The sequence below is a fragment of the Oratosquilla oratoria genome, chromosome 21, assembly GCF_046742065.1.
Source record: "Oratosquilla oratoria isolate Oo_2021 chromosome 21, ASM4674206v1, whole genome shotgun sequence".
NCBI lineage: Eukaryota > Metazoa > Arthropoda > Malacostraca > Stomatopoda > Squillidae > Oratosquilla > Oratosquilla oratoria.
In genome coordinates, this window is record NC_134797.1 from 51,929,600 (window position 1) to 51,950,298 (window position 20,699).

Consider the following 20,699-nt stretch of genomic DNA (forward strand, 5'->3'; position numbering starts at 1 on the left):
ATGGCCTTATCTTCCTCTGATCAAGGTTGGCATCCTACACTGGTCTCCATGGCATCATGCTCCATATTCATGGCAGCTTCCGAGGTCCCCATCAAAACTCCGAGCCAACATCACTGGAATCCACTCTGGTCTCCAAGGCATTGCGGCCGGCACCCTAGAACTTGGGCATCAACACAGAAATCCTCCTACTCTTGATCCGGTTGAGGTACTGGGGCAACCATCCCAGTCCAACTCCAAGGCACCACCAATTGAACCATGCTGCGAGCCCTTCCTGCAACTTCGTCTGGTCAAAATACTGCAGCCGTCTCACTCTGGTCTCCATGGCACCAATACTGGTATCCTGCTCAGAGTCCAAGAGGAGAATCCAAATCCTATCTTCAAGAAACCATCAGCATCACACCAGTCTCCAAGGAACCAACAATGGTATGACGAAATTGCCCACAACATCCTGCTGGCATCAGAATCCAACTCCACGGAACTTCCATGATATCTCGCTGCATTCCCTTCCTGCCTCTTGCTCTGGGCTCCCAAGGCATCAGATAACCTGCTAAATAAAAAATTCAGGGAACCCCACCCCCTAACATTGACATCCCACTTTATGGCATATCACAATTGGTATTCCCTTAACAACTATCCAACACAACCCTTTGATTTGCAATAAATCAGCATTAGAACTGTCAAAATACCCCTAACCTTTTCTTCAGCCTTTCCTGCCACAACCGCTGGTATCTCATGCAGGTCTCCAAGGCACATCATTGGCATCAATCATTTCCAAGGGGCCATCTGCTGAAATCGGACATCATGCTCCATTTTCAAGGCACCACTGCTGGCACCCCTATGAAAAATCCATTCCTCACTCCAATGGAATCCACTCAGGTCTCAAAGGTATCGGCAATGGAATCCTCCTGAATTGGCCTGATCTTCCTCTGATCAAGGTACCTAGGGCTGGCATCCCACTCTGGTCTCCATGGTATCGATACTGGTATTCTGTTTCATCTTCAAGACTACTTGCATCCCAGTTAGACACTCCACGGGCCAATGAAATAACAGCATCCCAACTGAACTTGAGGCCCCACCAATAGAATCCTGAAATTGTCTGATCTAGCTCCGGTTGTTTACTGTATCTGGCATCCCACTCTGGTCTCCACGGCATCACTGCTGGCATCCTGCTGAAGTGTCCAAGGGGAGGAATCCTATTCAGGTGTTCAAGACACCATCAGCACTGCACTAGTCTCCAAGGCACCACCAATGGAATCCTGAAATTTTCTCACAATCATGCCCTGGTTGAGGAACTGCAACCACAAGGCCAATCTGGTCCCTATAGCATCACTGCTGGCATCCTCAGTGTCCAACACGCTACAGCTGGAATCCCACTCCAGTCTTGAAAACAGCATCAGCTTCACACTGGTCACAAAGGCATGTGCTCCGCGATGTCAGACCACTCCAAGGCACCACCAATGGAATCCACTCTAAGCTGTTGTTCAGGACATCGGCTGCATCATGATGAAATCCCCTTTTAACATCCTCCTCTGGTCTTCAGGGCATCCGCCGCTGGCAACCCAGTCCAGCGCTGAAGCACCACCAACGGAATTCACTCCAAGCTGGTGTTCAGGACATCAGCGGCATCATGATGAAATCCCCTCTAACATCCTGCTTTGGTCTTCAGGGCATCACAGCTGGTAACACAGTCCAGCACTGAAGCACCAATGGAAATGTGCTGCAACCCCTTGTAGCTTCCTCTGCTTTCCAAGGCATCACCACCAACAACCTGTTGAATAAACTCACAACCTCCTCTATCTCTAACCCCCCAAATCTCAGTTCTTTCAAGGTATTTCATGGCTGGTATATACAAGTTTCCTTGTACCTACCCATGGCCTCTGCTCTGGTCTCCCAGGCAAACCTCTGCCAATCCACACAAGGCACCATCTACTGAAATCACAGCCATCTGGATCCATCTTCAAGGTATCGTTGCCATCCCCATCAGAAACACCAAAAGCACCACCAATGTAATCCACTCTGGTCGCCAAAGCATTGCAGATAGCATCTTAGCTAAATTTGATGGCACCACCAACGGAATCCTGAAATTTCATCCTGATCTTGCCCTGGTTGAGGAACTGCATCCACAAGCCCAAGCTGGTCTCCATGGCAACACTGCTAGCATCTTCCCCGGTGTCCAATGCACTACAGCTGGAATCCCACTCTGGTCTTCAAGACAGCATCAGCTTCATACCGGTTACAAAGGCACGTGCTCCATCTTCAAATCTTCATTGCTGGCACTGCAGACAGACAACTCCAAGGCACCACCAATGGAATCCACTCCCAAGTTGTTCAGGACATCTACAGAAATCATGGCCATCTGGCTCCATCTTCAAGGTACCTCCTCTGCTGCCATTCCCATCAGAAACACCAAAGGAATCCACTCTGGTCATCAAATCATCGCAGATGGCATCTTAGTTAAACTTGAAGGCACCACCAACAGCATCCTGAAATTTCATCCCAATCGTGGCCTGGCTGAGGAACTGCATCCACAAGCCCAATCTGGTCTCCATGGCAACACTGCTGGCATCTTCCTCGGAGTCCAATGCACTACAGCTGAAATACCACTCCGGTCTTCAAGACGGCATCAGCTTCATACTGGTCACAAAGGCGTCCTCCATCTTCATTGCTGGCACCACCAATGGAATCCACTCCAAGATGGTGTTCAGGACATCGGCTGCACCATGATCAAATCCCCTCTAACATTCTGCTTTGGTCGATCAAATCCCCTCTTAACATTCTGCTTTGGTCTTCAGGGCATCCACCGCTGAAGCACCACCAATGGAAATGTGCTGCAACCCCTTCTTGCATCCTCTGCTTTCCAAGGCATCACCACAGACAACCTGCTGAATAAACTCACAACCCCTCTATCTCTAACCCCCAGAATTTCAGTTCTTCCAACATATTTCATAGCTGGTATATACAAGTTTCCTTGCACTTACCCATGGCCTCTGCTCTGGTCTCCCAGGCAAACCTCTGCCAATCTGCAAAAGGCACCATCTACTGAAATCATGGCCACCTGGATCCACCTTCAAGGTATCTCGGCTGCCATCCCCGTCAGAAACACCAATGGAATCTACTCTGGTCTTCAAAGCACTGCAGACAGCATCTAATGTTGAACTTCAAGGCACCACCAACAGAATCTAGAAATTTCATCCCGATTTTGCCCTGGTTGAAGAGCTGCATCCACAAACCCAATCTGGTATCCATGGCAACACTGCTGGCATCTTCCTCAGCATCCAATGCGCTACAGCTGGAAAACCACTCCGGTCTTCAAGACAGCATCAGCTTCATACTAGTCACAAAGGCATGTGTGCTCCATCTTCAAAGCATCATTGCTGGCATTCCAGACAGACAACTCCAAGGCACCACTAATGAAATCCACTCCCATCTTCAAGGCATCACAAATGGAATCCTCATGAAATGGCCTCCTTTTGCTCTGGTTGAGGTGTGGCATTTTTCATTCTACTCTAGTCTCCATGGCATCATTACTGGATCCTCCTCGGAGTCCATGGCAGTACAGCTGGAATCCCACTCCAGTCATCAAGACACCATTAGCACCAGTCATCCAGGCAACTGCATCATGTTGATATCCCATACAACATCCTGCTCTGGTCTCCAAAGTATCACAGCCAGGTACCCAGTCCACCACCGCGGCACCATCAATGGAATCACGTGATTTGTTCCTACATCGTCCTCTAGTCTCCTCGCAATCACCAGTGACAACCTGCAGAAGAAAAAAAACTAACAAACCCCCCATCTCCCCAAACATCCTCCTCAGAGTCCATGGCAGTATGACTGGAATCCCTCTCTGCATCAAGACAACATTAGCATTGTGACTGTCACCAAGGCACTTGCATCATGTCAATATCCCACACAACATCCTGCTCTGGTCTTCAAAGTATCACAGCCAGGTACCCAGTCCAACACCACAGCACCGCCAACGGAATCACACTGCAATTTGTTCCTACATCGTCCTCTGGTCTCCTTGGCATCACCACTGACAACCTGTAGAATAAAACTAATAACCCCTATCTCCCCAAATTGGTGGCACCCCACAGCTCTTCAAAGTATATAACTTTTGATAATTCAAATTTCCATAACACTACCTGTCACCTCTGCTGGTCTCCAAGGGAAACCCATGTCATTCTGCCAATATCAGCTATAGCTACCTGACCTATATCTACAAGGCACCACATACTGAAATCACAGCTATCCAGTTTAATCTTCCAGGTATCTCTGCTGCCATCCCAACAGGAAACAATGGAATCCACTGGTCTACAAGGCATCACAGCAAATCTTGTTCAACCCTGAAGCCACCACCATCCACATAGCACACAGCTGGCAGCATTTGGCATCCCACTATGGTTGTCATGGCATCACTGCTGGCATCCTGCTGAAGTATCCAATAGGAAGAACCCCAATCCCATTATCCGAGGCACCACATGAAATTGCCTACATTATGCTCTGGACTTCACGGTATCACTACAGTCATCCCAGGCACACTCCAAGGCAGCACCAATCAAATGCCAAGGCACCTCCACTGGAATCCTGAAATTGCCTCCTCCTGCTCTGGTTGGGGTACAGCATCTATCATCCCACTTGTTTTTTCATGACATCATTCTTCGTATCCTCCTGCGTCCACAACATTACAGCTGTAATCCTACAACAGTCTCCAAGACACCAAGACAAAAATCTCCTGCATCATGCTCTGGTCTCAAAGGCATCACAACTGGCAACGAAATCCAACTCGGTACCACCAGTGGAAACGAGCTGCCATCCTTTCTTGCACTTCTGTGTCTCCAAGGCACCACCAACCTGCTGAAGAAAACTTAACCGCCCCATCTCCACCAACTGCCAACATCCCACTCCACTCCCAGGTATATCACAGCTGATATAATTAAGCATCCTTGCAACCACTCATAGTCACTGCTCTGGTCTCCCATTATCTATCCTTACAACTCGCCCTAGTACTTAATGTCTCCAAGACGCCACCTACTGAAATCATGGACACAGCTCCATCTTCAAGATCCTGCTGCCATCCTCATCAGCATGGGGCAGCCAATGGAATCCACTCTGGTTTTCAAAGCATCATAGCAGGCATCATCAAACTTGAAGGCACCACCAATGGAATCCCGATATTGCCCGATCTTGCCCTGATTGAAGAACCGCATCCACAAGCCCACTCTGGTCTTCATAGCATCACTGCTGGCATCCTCCTCAGTGTCCCATGCACTACAGCTGGAATCCCACTCTGGTTTTCAAGACAGCATCAGCATTGTACCAGTCACCAAGGCTGCTCCACCTTCAACGCATCACTGATGGCATCCTGGATGAACAACTCCAAGGCACCACCAATGGAATGTGCTTCAGTCCTCAAGTCATCACAAATGGAATTCTGAAATGGCGTCATCTTGCTCTGGTCAAGGTGTGGCATCTTTCATCCTACTCAGGTCTCCATGGCATCACTAATGGCAACCTTCGTGTTCAAAGCACTGCAGCTGGAATCCCGCTTCAGTCCTCACGACACCATCAGCATCACACCAGTCAAAATCCTCTTGAACTTCCTGCCTTGGTTGTCAAGGCATCACAGCTGGCAACCCAGTCCAACGCCATACCACTACACATGGAATCACGCTGTCATCCATCCCCTGGTCTCCAAGGCATCCTCACTGATAACCTGTTGAAAAAAACAGCAACCCCCTCCCCTCCACCAACTACTTGCATCCCACTGATGTTCAACTTATATCACAGATGTTACACTCTTTCAAATAATCACACGTGGTTTATCTCCAAAGCAAACCTTTGCCATTCTGCAACCTCAATTATAGCAACCCACCCTAGTACCCTATGTCTACAAAGCACCACCTACTAAAATCACAGACATTCTGCTCTATCTTCAAGATATTCTCACTGCCATCCCAATCAGGAACACTTAGGCACCACCAATGGAATCCTTAAGTTCCCATGGTTGAGGTACTGCATACTGAAGTCCATTCTGGTCTCCACATCGCTGCTGGCATCCTCCTCCATGTCCATGGCACTATGGCTGGAACCCAGTCTAGTCTTCGAGACAAACAGCATTGTACCAGCCTCCAAGGCACCACAAAATGGAATCCAGTTGCAATCACTTCCTCCACCCTCTTCTGGTCTCCAAGACATCACTACCAATAACCTGTTGAAAAATTGTAATCCCACTCCCACCACAAACTGCATCCCACCAATCTTTAATGTATATCAAAACTTGTATACTCAAGTTTAATTATATACACACACCCCACCCTGGCCATCAATGCATGTCATCGACATCTCACTTGTATCCTAGGAGCCACCTGCTGTCGTTACATCTTGGTCCACCTTCAAGGTATCACTGCTAGCACCCCAGGCAGCAACTCCTAGGAACCACCAATGGAATTCCCCTCCAGTTTTCAAGGTATCACAGCTGGCATCCCACTTTGGTCCATGGCAGCACTGCAGGCAACTTCCTCAAGTGTCCAAGGTACTACTGCTGGACACCCATTTCAGTCTTCAAGACACCATCAGCATTGCACTAGTCTCCAAGGTACCACCAATTGTGTTGATGAAATGTCCTCCATCCTGCTCTGGTCTAGAAGGCATCACAGATGGCAACCCAGTCCAACTCCGAGGCACCACCAATGGAATCATGCTGCAATCCCTTCCTACATCTTTGTCTCCATGGCAACACCAGACATCCTGTTAGAAAAATTCAAACAATCCCCCTTCTTCCTATACTCCTAGCATCCCATTGTTCTTCAAGGTATATCACAGCTAGTACATTTGAGTTCCCATGGACCTATGGCCTCTCAGGGAACTTTCTGGAATTACCCATGGTACACTATTGAAATCACCATAATTATCTTGCTCTGGCCTGTGTCACAACTGTTGGGATACTATACTGGTCTTCATGGTAAACAATTGACACCTCACTTCATCACATGGTGAAATCTGACTTCATGCATCACAGCACAGCTGACATCCCAATCAAAACCCATGGCATCACCAAAGAAATCCACTAGATCTTCAAGGCATCATAGCTGGCATCCCCTACAAACTTCAAGGCACCATCACCAGAATTCTGAAACAACCTTATCTTGCTTTGGTCGAGGTACTGCATCCAGCATCCCCCTCTGGTCTCCGTGGCATCCTGCTCAGAGTACAAGGGGAAGAATCCCAATCTGGTCTTGGGAGTCTCCAAGGCAACATCAATGACATCTATGACTACTTGGTCTGGTCCTCAGGGTGTCCCTGCTGGCATCAGTCAAACTCGAGGCACCGTGCCGAAACTTATTACCACATCTTGGTCTGGTCTTCAAGGCTCCACTACCAACCTGTTGAAAAAGATCTGACAAGCTCCCCCCCCACCACCACCACCACTGGCCCCTCCTGTTCTGCAAGGTATATCACAGCTGGCACAATCCAGTCTCAAAGCAACTACCCGTGGCACCTACTCTGGTCTCCAAGGTATTAACATTCTGAAGAGAAATTCTGGCACATCTGGTTCCCAAATTCATATTACTGGAATACTGCCACAACCGCCATCTTGCTTCCGCCAAACTTCTATTGGCATCCCACTGGTCTCCACATCATCAGTAGTCACAACCTGCCAAAATAAACCCCTGCACACCCCTCAAACTCTTGATCCAGTCCATCAGGCACCACTGCTAGCATTCTGTCATACATTCCAAGGCACCGCCATGAATCCTTCAGAACACCCTTCCTATAGCTTCTTCTGGTCCCCAAGGTATCAACTTCTGCTAGTCTCCAATGCATTAATGTTAGTATCCTGGTTAGTCATCATGGCACCAGTTGATATCCTACTCTGGCTCCCATGGCATCAATCCTAGCAACCTTCCACTCTGGTCTCCAAGTATTGCCACCAATAGAATCCTGCTGATCTCCAAGGCATCACACTCATTTCCATGACCACCTACAAACTGCTGAAAAAAATCATGGCAACCTTCCACTGCTGACCAGTCTTCAAACTATCACCACCAATAGCATCATGCCCAAATCTCTTCCTATTTCTTGCTATGGTCTCCAAGGCTCATGGCATTTCCACAGCTGACATCCCACTTCCATGACATGACTCCTGACAACCTGCTGAAGAAAACCTGGCAACTGCTCACTCCGGATTCCAAGGTATAACTGCTGGCATCCTGGTTAGTCTCCAAGGCAGCACAGGCGACATCCCACTCTCGTTCCCATGGCATCAGCTAAGAATCTGCTGAAGAAATCCTAACCTCTCAAGGCATCACTACCATCCTGTTTCTTGCTGGTCTCCAAGGCATCACTGCTGGCATGCTGGTTAGTCTCTAGTGATATAGCAGATCCCATTCCAGTCTCCCAGACACCACAGGCAACACTTCATCTTCGACTCCAAAGGCTTCCTGACCTGTTGAAAAAATTCTGGAAACCCCCTACTGTTAACATCCCACTACAGTCTCCAAAAGATGCGTCTTCTGTTCTTGGTCTCCAATCATCACTGGCACCCCACTGTAGTTCCAACACAATGCCTTGCATGCTGCTGGCACACTGGCATTCCCTGGATCTCCACTCTGATACAACTGCTGGCATCCTGTTAAGAGAAACCCTACGACTACACCCAAATCTCCCATGAAAATATAATAGCAACCTACTTGAAAAACAGGAACTTGCAAGTCCCCAAATCATGGGTACCACCACCTCCAATTTGTGAAAGACCACCTCGAGCACCTTCAATGCACCACTACTGACGTATCTCTTCTACACATAATCTTTATTTATACATTATAATCTGCAAAGCACCACCCCTGCGATTCACTTCAGCTCCCCATGTTGTCTCTCACCATAATGCAACACAATACAACACTTTCTAAGCATGCTTCTTGTTATTGTGTACAGCAATCTGTTCTGGACTCCAAAGCAGCACTCAACCCATTTTCCATAACACCACTGCTGACATCCCACTTTAACTAGTCACTTGCTCAAATGATCACCCAGTACTTAACTACTAGCATGCGACATTCCTTAAGGCACTACTGTTAGTGTCCCATGCTGACCTACATGATAACAGCACTATCTGTTCTTTAATTCAAGACAACCCGACATTCCACCATGATTTTTAAAGCACTATTACTGTACCACTGTGTCTACAACACCATAATCACTGGTATCCTGTTTTGGTTCCTATGCCACTACTAACATGTCTCCCAAGGAACTACTGCAGACACCCAAATCATCTTGTGTACTGTGTCTACAGCACCATAATCACTGGTATCCTGTTTTGGTTCCTATGCCACTACTAACATGTCTCCCAAGGAACTACTGCAGACACCCAAATCATCTTGTGTACCAATTAGATCCTCCTCTATTCTCAATGTTCTACTTCCCTTCTTGGTCCTCTGGTATCATCTATGGGTTCCCTCTCTAGTCTACAATGCCACCATTGCACTAATGCTCATATCCTACTAACCTTCAGAATCTCAATGTGCCCTTCAGGCATTCTAATAGCGTCCCATTAATTTACTACACCAACCCTACCTGCTCCAGTCTCCAAGTACTTCTGGGTAATACTGCCAATAGCCCACACTGATATCCAATCGCTGGTAGTTTTTTCTGGACTGCAAGACACCATCTGTCATTTCCCTGGCACCACCACTACATCATGGTTGCTGGCATCCTGCTCCAGTCTCCATGATACACTGGCGTCCTGCTTGGGTCCCCCAGGCAGCACCTCCACTGGCATCCTACTTGGGTCTTCCAGGCAGCACATCCACTGGCATCCTACTCGGGACTCCCAGGCAGCTACTCCACTAGCATCCTGCAAGGGTCTCCCAGGCAGCAACTCCACTGGCATCCTGCAAGGGTCTCCCAGGCAGCAACTCCACTGGCATCCTGCAAGGGTCTCCCAGGCAGCAACTCCACTGGCATCCTGCAAGGGTCTCCCAGGCAGCAACTCCACTGGCATCCTACTCGGGTCTCCCAGGCAGCAACTCCACTGGCATCCTACTCTGGTCTCCCAGGCAGCAACTCCACTGGCATCCTCCTCAGGTCATCCAGGCAGCAACTCCACTGGTATCCTACTCTGGTCTCCCAGGCAGCAACTCCACTGGCATCCTGCAAGGGTATCCAAGGCAGCAACTCCACTGGCATCCTGCTCGGGTCTCCCAGGCAGCTCCTCCACTGGCATCCTGCTCGGGTCTCCCAGGCAGCAACTCCACTGGCATCCTGCAAGGGTCTCTCAGGCAGCAACTCCACTGGCATCCTGCAAGGGTCTCTCAGGCAGCAACTCCACTGGCATCCTGCAAGGGTCTCCCAGGCAGCAACTCCACTGGCATCCTGCAAGGGTTTCCCAGGCAGCAACTCCACTGGCATCCTGCAAGGGTTTCCCAGGCAGCAACTCCACTGGCATCCTGCAAGGGTCTCCCAGGCAGCAACTCCACTGGCATCCTGCAAGGGTCTCCCAGGCAGCAGCTCCACTGGCATCCTGCAAGGGTCTCTCAGGCAGCAACTCCACTGGCATCCTACTCTGGTCTCCCAGGCAGCAACTCCACTGGCATCCTGCAAGGGTCTCCCAGGCAGCAACTCCACTGGCATCCTGCAAGGGTCTCCCAGGCAGCAACTCCACTGGCATCCTGCAAGGGTCTCCCAGGCAGCAACTCCACTGGCATCCTACTCTGGTCTCCCAGGCAGCAACTCCACTGGCATCCTGCAAGGGTCTCCCAGGCAGCAACTCCACCGGCATCCTGCAAGGGTCTCCCAGGCAGCAACTCCACTGGCATCCTGCAAGGGTCTCCCAGGCAGCAACTCCACTAGCATCCTGCAAGGGTCTCCCAGGCAGCAACTCCACTGGCATCCTGCAAGGGTCTCCCAGGCAGCACCTCCACTGGCATCCTACCCTGGTCTCCCAGGCAGCAACTCCACTGGCATCCTGCTCGGGTCTCCCAGGCAGCAACTCCACTGGCATCCAGCTCGGGTCTCCCAGGCAGCACTCCACTGGCATCCTACTCGGATCTCCCAGGCAGCAACTCCACTGGCATCTACTCGGGTCTCCCAGGCAGCACCTCCACTGGCATCCTACTCAGGTCTCCCAGGCAGCAACTCCACTGGCATCCTTCTCAGGTCTCCCAGGCAGCAACTCCACTGGCATCCTGCAAGGGTCTCCCAGGCAGCAACTCCACTGGCATCCTGCAAGGGTCTCCCAGGCAGCACCTCCACTGGCATCCTGCTTGGATCTCCCAAGCATCACCTCCACTGGCATCCTGCTTGGATCTCCCAAGCAGCACCTCCACTGGCATCCTGCTCGGGTCTCCCAAGCAGCACCTCCACCGGCATCCTGCTCGGGTCTCCCAGGCAGCACCTCCACTGGCATCCTGCTTAGGTCTCCCAGGCAGCACCTCGACTGGAATCCTGCTCAGGTCTCCCAGGCAGCACCACTGGAATCCTATTCAGGTCCCCCATGCAGCACCTCGACTGGAATCCTGCTCAGGTCTCCCAGGCAGCACCACTGGAATCCTATTCAGGTCCCCCATGCAGCACCTCCACGGAAATCCTGCTTGGGTCCCCCATGCAATACATCCACTGGCATCCGGCTTGGGTCCCCCATGCAGCAGCACCACTGGAATCCTGCTCGGGTCCCCCATGCAGCAGCACCACTGGAATCCTGCTCGGGTCCCCCATGCAGCAGCACCACTGGAATCCTGCTCGGGTGTCCCAGGCAGCACCTCCACTGGCATCCTGCTTGGGCCACCAAGGCAGCACCTTGACTGGAATTCTCAAGTCTTCTACGCAGCACCACCACTGGCATCCTGCTCATGTCTCCCAGGCAGCACCTCCACTGGCATCTGCTTGGGCCTACTAAGAAGCACCTCAACCAGAATCCTGCTCAGGTCTCCCAAGGCAGCATCTCCACTGGCAACCTGCTCGGGTCTCCTAAGCAGCACCTTGACCGGAATCCTGCTCAGGTCTCCTAAGCAGCACCTTGACCGGAATTCTGCTCAGGTCTCCCTGTCAGAACCTCCAATGATATCCTGCTCAGGTCTCCCAGGCAGCACCTCCATTGGCATCCTGCTTGGGTCTCCCAGGCAGCACCTCCATTGGCATCCTGCTTGGGTCCCCAAGGCAGCATCTCCACTGGCATCCTGCTTGGGTCTCCCAGGCAATACCTCAACTGGAGTCCAGCTCAGGTCTCCCAGGCAATACCTCAACTGGAGTCCAGCTCAGGTCTCCCAGGCAATACCTCAACTGGAGTCCAGCTCAGGTCTCCCAGGCAACACCTCAACTGGAATCCTGCTTGCATCTCCCAAGCACTAGTGCTTGACAGCCCTATCTGGTACTATCCTTCAAAGGCACCACTGCTGATATACTACTCTGGTCTCCATGGCATAACTTCCATCTTGCTTGAATTTCCAAGGTACCTCCCTAGCTTTTCTGTATCCAATCAAATAATTATGCTAACAAATGTTCTCAAATAAATTTGGGAGAAAATATGGCATCCCAGAAAATATCATGCATACATACCTGTTCAAATGACCATGAAAAAAATCCCTTAAAATGTACTTGCTACAAGTTCACTTTAAGCACCACATGGATTTTTAAGAAAATATATTCCTTTCAGTAATTCTCCAAACAGGACCCTATGCCTGTAGGAGTTCTCATATTTTCTTCAATACTTTCCTCTAAGTTCAATTTGCCTTTTGATAACACAAAGCAGTAAAACTCAACTGCCTGGATATTTACCAAAACCAGCTTCATGCAATATCAACCAATTCAATTACAGGTAAGAAGTTCAAGAATTTCATTAGCTGGTTCCTTAGAAGTTAGACAACTTGGTTGTTCATGAGCCAAGATATTACTAATGTGTCACAGATCTGCTCATTTCCAAAAATTTACATATGCACTTTATACACAAAACCCCAACCCATATATATTCCTACATATCCTGACCATTTACTAAGTGAAGGTTAACTAATATAGTAATGGAAATTACCTGTGATATGCTTATATTTGGCCACCCCACTTACATGGTTCAAGTCATTTTGATATATGTAGCCCTCCCCCACCCCTTCTAAGTGAATGAATTTGAAAGGTAACTGGTTTGCCACTTGGGGAATGCACTCCCAATGTGTAGTGACCGTGCCCTCATTAGCCTCTTAATCCTCGATATAACATGTAAAATTGATCCAATAACTGGCTAACAAGTCCTAGAGGTGAGCATCACAAGAAGTTTACTTCTTTCTTCACCATTTTGCGATTAGGTTAGTACAGAGACTTTTCCCTCCAATAGGAGTGGCACCTGCTACCCGTCTAAATCTGACATAGCACTCCCCCCTCTAATTTTATCACCTTCTGGATGAATGGACGTCCCCTGCCACTATGCTCACATCTAAAACATTTGCACTTCCATTGCAGGGCCAACAGCGAGCTGGTGTTCATGCTCACAAAATTAAGAAAACTGCTAACCTAAGATCTTCCAAACCATGCAACCCACCAAAGTATGTTGTAGCAGGGCAACTTTAAAAAAATTTCCTATCTAATGACTAGAAACTTCTTCCCTATAATTACCCATAGCCAGTCAAAAGATCCCTCTGTATCCTAAATATAATATTCTCAATATATGGTTGGGCTCTTTCCTACTGCCTCCTTCAAATTCAAAACATGTTTCATCGTTTCAGGGGATCTGCCCTCATTTTGTGCTACAGGTGTTACCAACTTTTGCCATGATCCTACCAAACCATAAATCCCAAAACCTTAACATAATGGAACTTACCATATTTCTTGGTTGTAACCTTTGATTGCCACTTTTGAAGAAAATTTGCTGGTGAATATTGGAATTCCTCTTCGATAAAGTTGTTACGGTATTTTCAACATATATAGCCTGGCAGGACCCCATGCCTCCAGGAGAGAATATAATCAAGTTTCTCCAATTTGCCTATGAAACTTCTGCCTTTTAACATCTATTTTAAGCTTTCACCTGATGGAACAAGGTCACAATTCAGTAAAAGTAAAACAGATGCAAAGTTGCAAGATATACACATTTAGAAATTTGTAACTGCCAATTTGTACTAAACCTGTAGACAGTCATGGGGGAACAAACGCGGTGTAAAGATGATGCAGTCAAGATGTTGGACACTAGAACCAGTTAGATAATGCTGAATGGGTAGACCAGATGTCCTCTCCATCCAGTTCAGGATTATATGCTTTAACTGCAATAAATATGCCCCAACCCAATCCCACTTTAAGGCAACAAAGGGAAAGAAGAGCCAAGACATATGCAAAACCCAATCAAATCAATCTTTGTTTTGGCTATTAGAAAAAGCAACAAATTTAACCCCAATTCCCACAATAAAAACAAGTATTCCCACCCTGCTCATTTACAAAAACAAAATATTAAATAATGAAGGAAGATCATGAACCTGACATCAGCAGCAAAGCAGTGATAGCAGAAATATCTTGTCACTCCATAATTCTAGCTACAAACCTTACACTTTTTCAAGTTGTACCCAAGCCCTCACCCAAATTTTGAAATTTATCAAACTGTAAAAATTGCAACGACACATCCATGTATTTGTGATGCTTAAGTTCTTGCCATGCCATATTAAGTCCTCTGGAAGGAGGTACCATCCTATGTCTCTCAAGATATGAATTTTGTGACTATCAAAATCACTGTAAGGCCATACTTGATAGTTCTACATTTCTTTTAAACCATATAATCCTCATTAAACCATAAATACCCATGGAGTGTATTTAGGGATGAAATGGGTGGGAGTGTTTTTATGCCTTTCCCTTTTTTGCTACCTCCCTTTTAAGGGGGAAAAAGCCTTGGTATATGTATGTAAACATACATACATATACCAAGGCTTTTTGCCCCATACAAGGGAGGTAGCCAAAAAGGAAAAAGCATAAAATCATTCCCACCCATTCCATTCTAAATCAAGATAATGCCTACGCTGCCATGTTGCAATGTAATGGACAACCTATCACTTAAAATTCTTTTGTATTTGAAATGTTTCTCCTCTAAGTTTATTGTATAATTGCATGGAAATAAGCCTATCTATTTCAGTCATGGTTCAAAATACTAATACCTAGCTTTCAGTGCCTAAGAAAGGTGATTATGCAGTGAAAAAAATCTTACTAGCTATAAGATTAATTGATTGCCATTTTCCTATGTCATAGTTTTCAGCCACAACACAAATTCAGACATGGCTATATCTTAGCTCCTAGTTGCTGTCGACACTAAAGGTATCATGCCATTGTTGCTTTTCCCTAGTAACGGAGTCAAAGGCATACACTCGCTCTCATCCACCAGTTTCCTCCTTACCCGAGCTCCTGAATGAAAGGTCATCACTTTCTCATGCTCAGGTCAAAAGCAATGGTATATAACTAAATGCTATCTACAATTTTTAATCTGGCCCAACTAGATTTCAAGATAACTGCACTAACAGCAGTAATACCCTCCAACCTAGTTCCACTCCAGCAATGTCAGCATAGCATCAACAGCCTAACTTACGAGGGGAGGGGACAAGCAACTATCCTAATTTTGCCCCTACTTTACTTCTATCAGTTCATAGATATTCCATCATTACTTAAAGTATTACTGTTCTGGAAACCAAAATTACAGAAGTTCAAATGACCATACTATAAAAACCTTACTTCTGACGAATGCGATCGGGAGTTACAGGTCACACATCTGCATGCACCTTGGCAGTTGAAAATGTTGACCCAATGCCTGAACACCTTACAATCCAAGCTTGCGGCAACATGCTGGATTCTGGTCTGAAAAAATTGCTTTTTGCGATGCACCCACTCCCTCCAACCCCAAAAGGTAACTTCAATTCTACAGTACCTCAATCCAAATCTGACTTTCTACCAATACTTAAGTAACTTTTTACTTTAGAACTGTTGAAATTAAAATTAAATCTACCACAAAATAAAAGTGGTAAAACAGGAACTGGAAGAACCTTCCTAATGATCAAAATAATTTGTTCACTTACCATTATCTGTCAATTGCTTGGTCCAACTTACCAGACATCCTACCAAGTATTTCAACCATAATTGCATAATATTCACAGAAACTCGGTTCCTCGATGAAACGGTTGCAGTCATGTAAAGTTTTGCCAAGCAGGACCCCATGCCTGCAGGCCTTTCATATTGTAAATATCTCTTTCAGCTTACCACTTATACTTCCATGTTTTAAATTGTACCTTGTTACGCTTTCACCTGATGGAACAAGGTAAATTCAGTAAAAGAAAGATCTAATGGTATGATCAATATAAGGAAATTTGCAATTAACTGCCAACCCTTACTAGACCTGTTGATACTGTCAGGGAAACAGGAAGTTGGGTGATGGGGTGGGATGTACTGTAAGCCAGCTGGCTAGTGTCAACTTGCTGGGCCGGAAGTCCGTGTCTCACCAGATCAGGAATAGTCATTGTGCGAACTGCAACAAATCTCCCCCATACCCAATGCATGTTTGCATTTCCATTACTCACAATTTTCACACGAATGAAAATAATTTAAATTGCATCACAAGATAAAAAAAAAAAAAGTAAAATTAAAAAATGCTGAGTAATTGATAGACTACCCAAAATGCATTCTTGTGTATTATGCCGTGAAATTGATAAATTGTATAATCACCACGTCCCCAACCTCGTCTCTGCCCATAGCCCAAACTATTCATTTAACCAGAATCATCCTCGACTCTCGAAGCTGCCTTATGCAACAGCCCATGCTACTAAATGCACATTTCAAGTGTGCTTGTATGACGAATGTACATTTCAGATACTTCCATATGATTAGCCTACAGAAGCATGTTTGCATATATATATCAAGCATTACCCGTTCATTCAGAAAATTGTTGAATTCAGCCTCTTTGATGACCTTGCTAATGTTGGTTTACTCACTAGGAAGTTCCAAGGAAATGTGCATACACCATATGAACACATGGATTACAGCAATCTAGTACCATGTACAGTAGCAGTGTGATCACAAAAAACTAATGGTTAAAGGAGCCACCTCAAGCCAAATCTAATACCGCTGAATCGATCTTTCAAACCTTGTAGGTCCAGGTGGATGCAAACAGCACGGGAACTGGACATGTCTGCACAGCGCCTTCACAGTTTTAGCAGCAAATAAATGACCTGGTGGCTTCACGTCATTGGCCGCCACCAATTGGCCCTTGCACCATCTGCTCTGAAAAAATCATTTTTCTTGCATTTGCTCCCCCTGCCCTACACACATTTCACATGACTGGCGAGGTCATCTCCAGTTCCTTAGTAGGAAATTACAAGTTGTGCCTCTGCTTGCACGTTTACAATTTGTCCATAACTGTATACCTATGTTGAGTAAATTCTTAACATACTGGGATAAAATGGGACTTTTCTGTATGATACCTAGTCACTACACCTTCATCCACTTCACTTCCCTTATTCTCTCCTTTCCACTTCTCACAATCCCTTCGTGTACAAGTACCCTAGTGAACCTAAAGAAAACTGGCATTACATGAAGATACTCTGCTCTTGACAACTTTGGAAACCACTTTTCACCGCTTGGAGGGTGCACTATTGTCAACTATGCTTTTACCATTGCAGCTTGCAATGACTGGTCTAAAACTAAAATTATGCCCATCATTCCCCACATATTTGCGCAATAACTTGTCACTGGTCAAGCACCACCACCATTTCAATCATCATACATCTGCAAATCCACTAGTTTTGGTGCATCAGGGAGCAATACAAGCACCCTTCTCAATACGCAAACAACGCTACTCTAGTCTCAAATTACATTGTGTGGATGCGTTTCTGGGCATACTGCACTACATCTATTATAAGTCCTAGGCTCTCACAAAATCACTTTCCCTTCTGGCTTTCTTGCCAAACACCTTGCATTTCCTCCTTTCTCAATCTCTTACTCGTCTTTTTGCAATCCCTTCCCCTAATTCTTTTTCCTTCTAGCTGCCCTCCTTTTTCATCTTCCATACCCTATTGTACAAAAAGGGCTAGCCTATTTTATTCCAAAATGGTAAGACACCCAAGCTAACATATACAATTATGGACAATGGGCAAGCACAAACACCATACATTAATTTCCCTATCAAAATCCATCCAATTGTTCTAAATACAACAAAGGTACCCATCGGGATAATTACTAGCCTGCCTAGGTTTTGAGTTTTGATAGCAATGCAGCAACAGCAGAATCATTGGTCTTCAACATAGCTACTTTTCCACAAGATTACATTAGCAATAATACAATCTATGTAGTATTGCTAACAACAAAACGTGAAACTATCATACGCTGAAGACATCTAATTCTGCAACAGCAATTACGTTACCCTATACATTTTCCATGAAGAAAAACCTTGTGATCACCTTTAATATCTACATGGTGTCTACATTTGTGGCTTGCAATGACTGGTCTAAACTAAAATTGTGCCCATCATTCCCCACATATTCACGCAAACCTTATTACAGCAGAAGGAAGCACACCAGACTGGGAAACACCAACTCAGTCCTTCTGCGAAGTAATAAACAGGACCTCATGCCTGATTCACCTCTCACGCCAATACCCAGTTTTTCCTTGCACCTTCTGCTCCTGAAAAAGTCACATTTGGTTCCACAAACCTTCCTTCGGCTGAAATCAGGAGTATCACAGCATTGTACTCTCCCTCCGTAATAGAATAAGCCAATATTATTCTCCCCCCAAACCTTGCTACATCAGACGTTTACACGAAGGGTACCGGCCACATCAGCACATCTCGGCAGTAGAGGTTACCCACGTCACTTTCAACAATTGCACCACTGCACCTTCTGAAAAATGCCGTTCTCCCAAACGCATCCCCAAATAAGTTAAACCTTATTTATGTACCTACAATGATCTCAAATCACAGCACAAAACGTCACTACACTGTATTAGCAGTTTAAGCTACCAAAAATCATGATAAATACTTTCTCTGCAATAAAGCTAAAGAAACTGTATGAATAATCAATCATGAATAAAATATTTTAAAAAATAAATAAAATAGATAAACACACCACACAAACTCCCTCCAGTTGGAACTCGCGCAAACCTTGCCGTTTCAGAAGGAAGCAAATAGGACTGGGAGTACTCGCACATCGCCTCGGCAGTAGGTGAGCAGGACCCCATGCCTGCATCATCTCTTACCACCGAGCCCCAGTCGCAAACTTGTGCCTTCTGCCTCTGAAAAAGTAAGTTCGGCAAAGCAGACCCAGCCCATCATACAACATACATCGCTTACACTTCAACCACAAAACCAAACTACATTTTCTCTTACATCAACAAAAATAATCTGCATTCATGCAATTACAATACTCTCACCTGAGAATACATGCTAAAGAACTTAAAACATTTGTCGGAAACAAAGCCTGGGAGAACAAGTTTGAAGTGGGAAAGATGACTGATGTGTTGTGGTATTTGTGATGAATTGGGGGCTCCACATTTGCCTGTGACAGTACTGCCTGGATATGCATTTGTGAGGATACAGCATCACCTGTGGGAGGAGTAGAGAGCAAGCACTGGTGGGACGGGGGATGGGGGGATTGAAAATTTCCTTAGCCCACATGCAAAGTTTCAACAAAATACCCAACCCTTTCCCGGTTTGAACACCAATACAATTACTTTCCTTTCTAAAATTTTGATCAGCTTACTGATCTCGTAATATGGTTCGGATTTACGTTATAAATTGTTGGTATTTCGTTACAAAAAATAAATTTTAAATTGTAACAAAAAATACCGTAATACTCGGTTACGTATAGATATGTATTAAATTCGTTACTCGTTTTTGGGTGGGGCAGATTTTCTCCTTTCTCCGGCAGAAAACCACGATACTCGGCAGTATAAAGTTCCGCAGCTTTCTCCAACTCGGCAGAGAGGGTCGAATATCTCGATGTCTGACGGTCAGTAAATTCAGAATTGTGTGTCGATTCCTTACGTTGTCCCGATAGTTATATCCATGTGGTGCTCGGCCGGCATCTTGCACAGGAAAATAAAATATAAAGCTGTAAAAGGACATAATATACACTTATCTTATTTTCAAACTAGTTAACTTTATTGACGTTAAAAGACTACAGATCAACTAACCCAAAATATTTCCCCCAAAATCAAGCAAATATACTACTGCAAATCAAGCACAAATAATAATAATAAAAAAAAAGTGTCGACACAATAATTGGTAACAAGCCGTAAGACGAAACGATGACGCAGTAGCCCGAAATGTAATGTCGCCGGAAAATCGATATAATGACGCAGTTCGTTGAAGCCGACGAGATGCACACCCTCCTCTGCACGCGCTCGGAAGTGGACTAGCCCAAGCTTGGCTGCCGGTTAGAATGTTAACTCAAGCTTTCGCCCACGTGAGAGAATTATGTACTCCTCCGCGCCAAGACGAGAAGTAGCACCCTATAAAACATATCATACCCACAAGCAAATATAACATCTTATTCTAAAAGCACATTTTTAAAAACAAATGACTATATTCTATTATCTGAAGATAACAAAAACTTGATTCTGTAATAAAATAATGCTATTAATTTCTGGAAGTTCCTATTGATTCAAGGTCTGGCGGAGGAGGGTTAATGTGCGGACGCATTCTTCAATGACGTCACTCCCCACATTGAGACACACAATGGACGCCCACAATAATCATGTGA

The 20,699-nt window shown here is 46.0% G+C and overlaps 1 protein-coding gene across 18 annotated transcripts in view; it reads right to left on the reverse strand.

Moving 5' to 3' along the window:
- Positions 1 to 20,431, reverse strand: part of LOC143036937 (uncharacterized) — a 119,777-nt gene extending 99,346 nt beyond the window's left edge. Inside the window, exons 1-6 of one of the 18 annotated variants that reach the window (XR_012967426.1) lie at positions 19,100 to 20,386; positions 18,759 to 18,839; positions 18,519 to 18,624; positions 17,090 to 17,226; positions 16,029 to 16,254; positions 13,805 to 14,008 (exon numbers count right to left, since the gene is read on the reverse strand). Coding sequence is in view for 3 of the 18 variants with exons in the window: in XM_076204949.1 (XP_076061064.1) it covers positions 17,062 to 17,226; positions 18,519 to 18,624; positions 18,759 to 18,839; positions 19,100 to 19,176 (429 nt within the window). In the remaining 15 variants the exon portion in view is untranslated. The other 17 variants (XR_012967423.1, XR_012967425.1, XR_012967424.1 and 14 more) reach the window with 17 other exon arrangements.
- Positions 20,432 to 20,699: the final 268 nt, after the last annotated feature.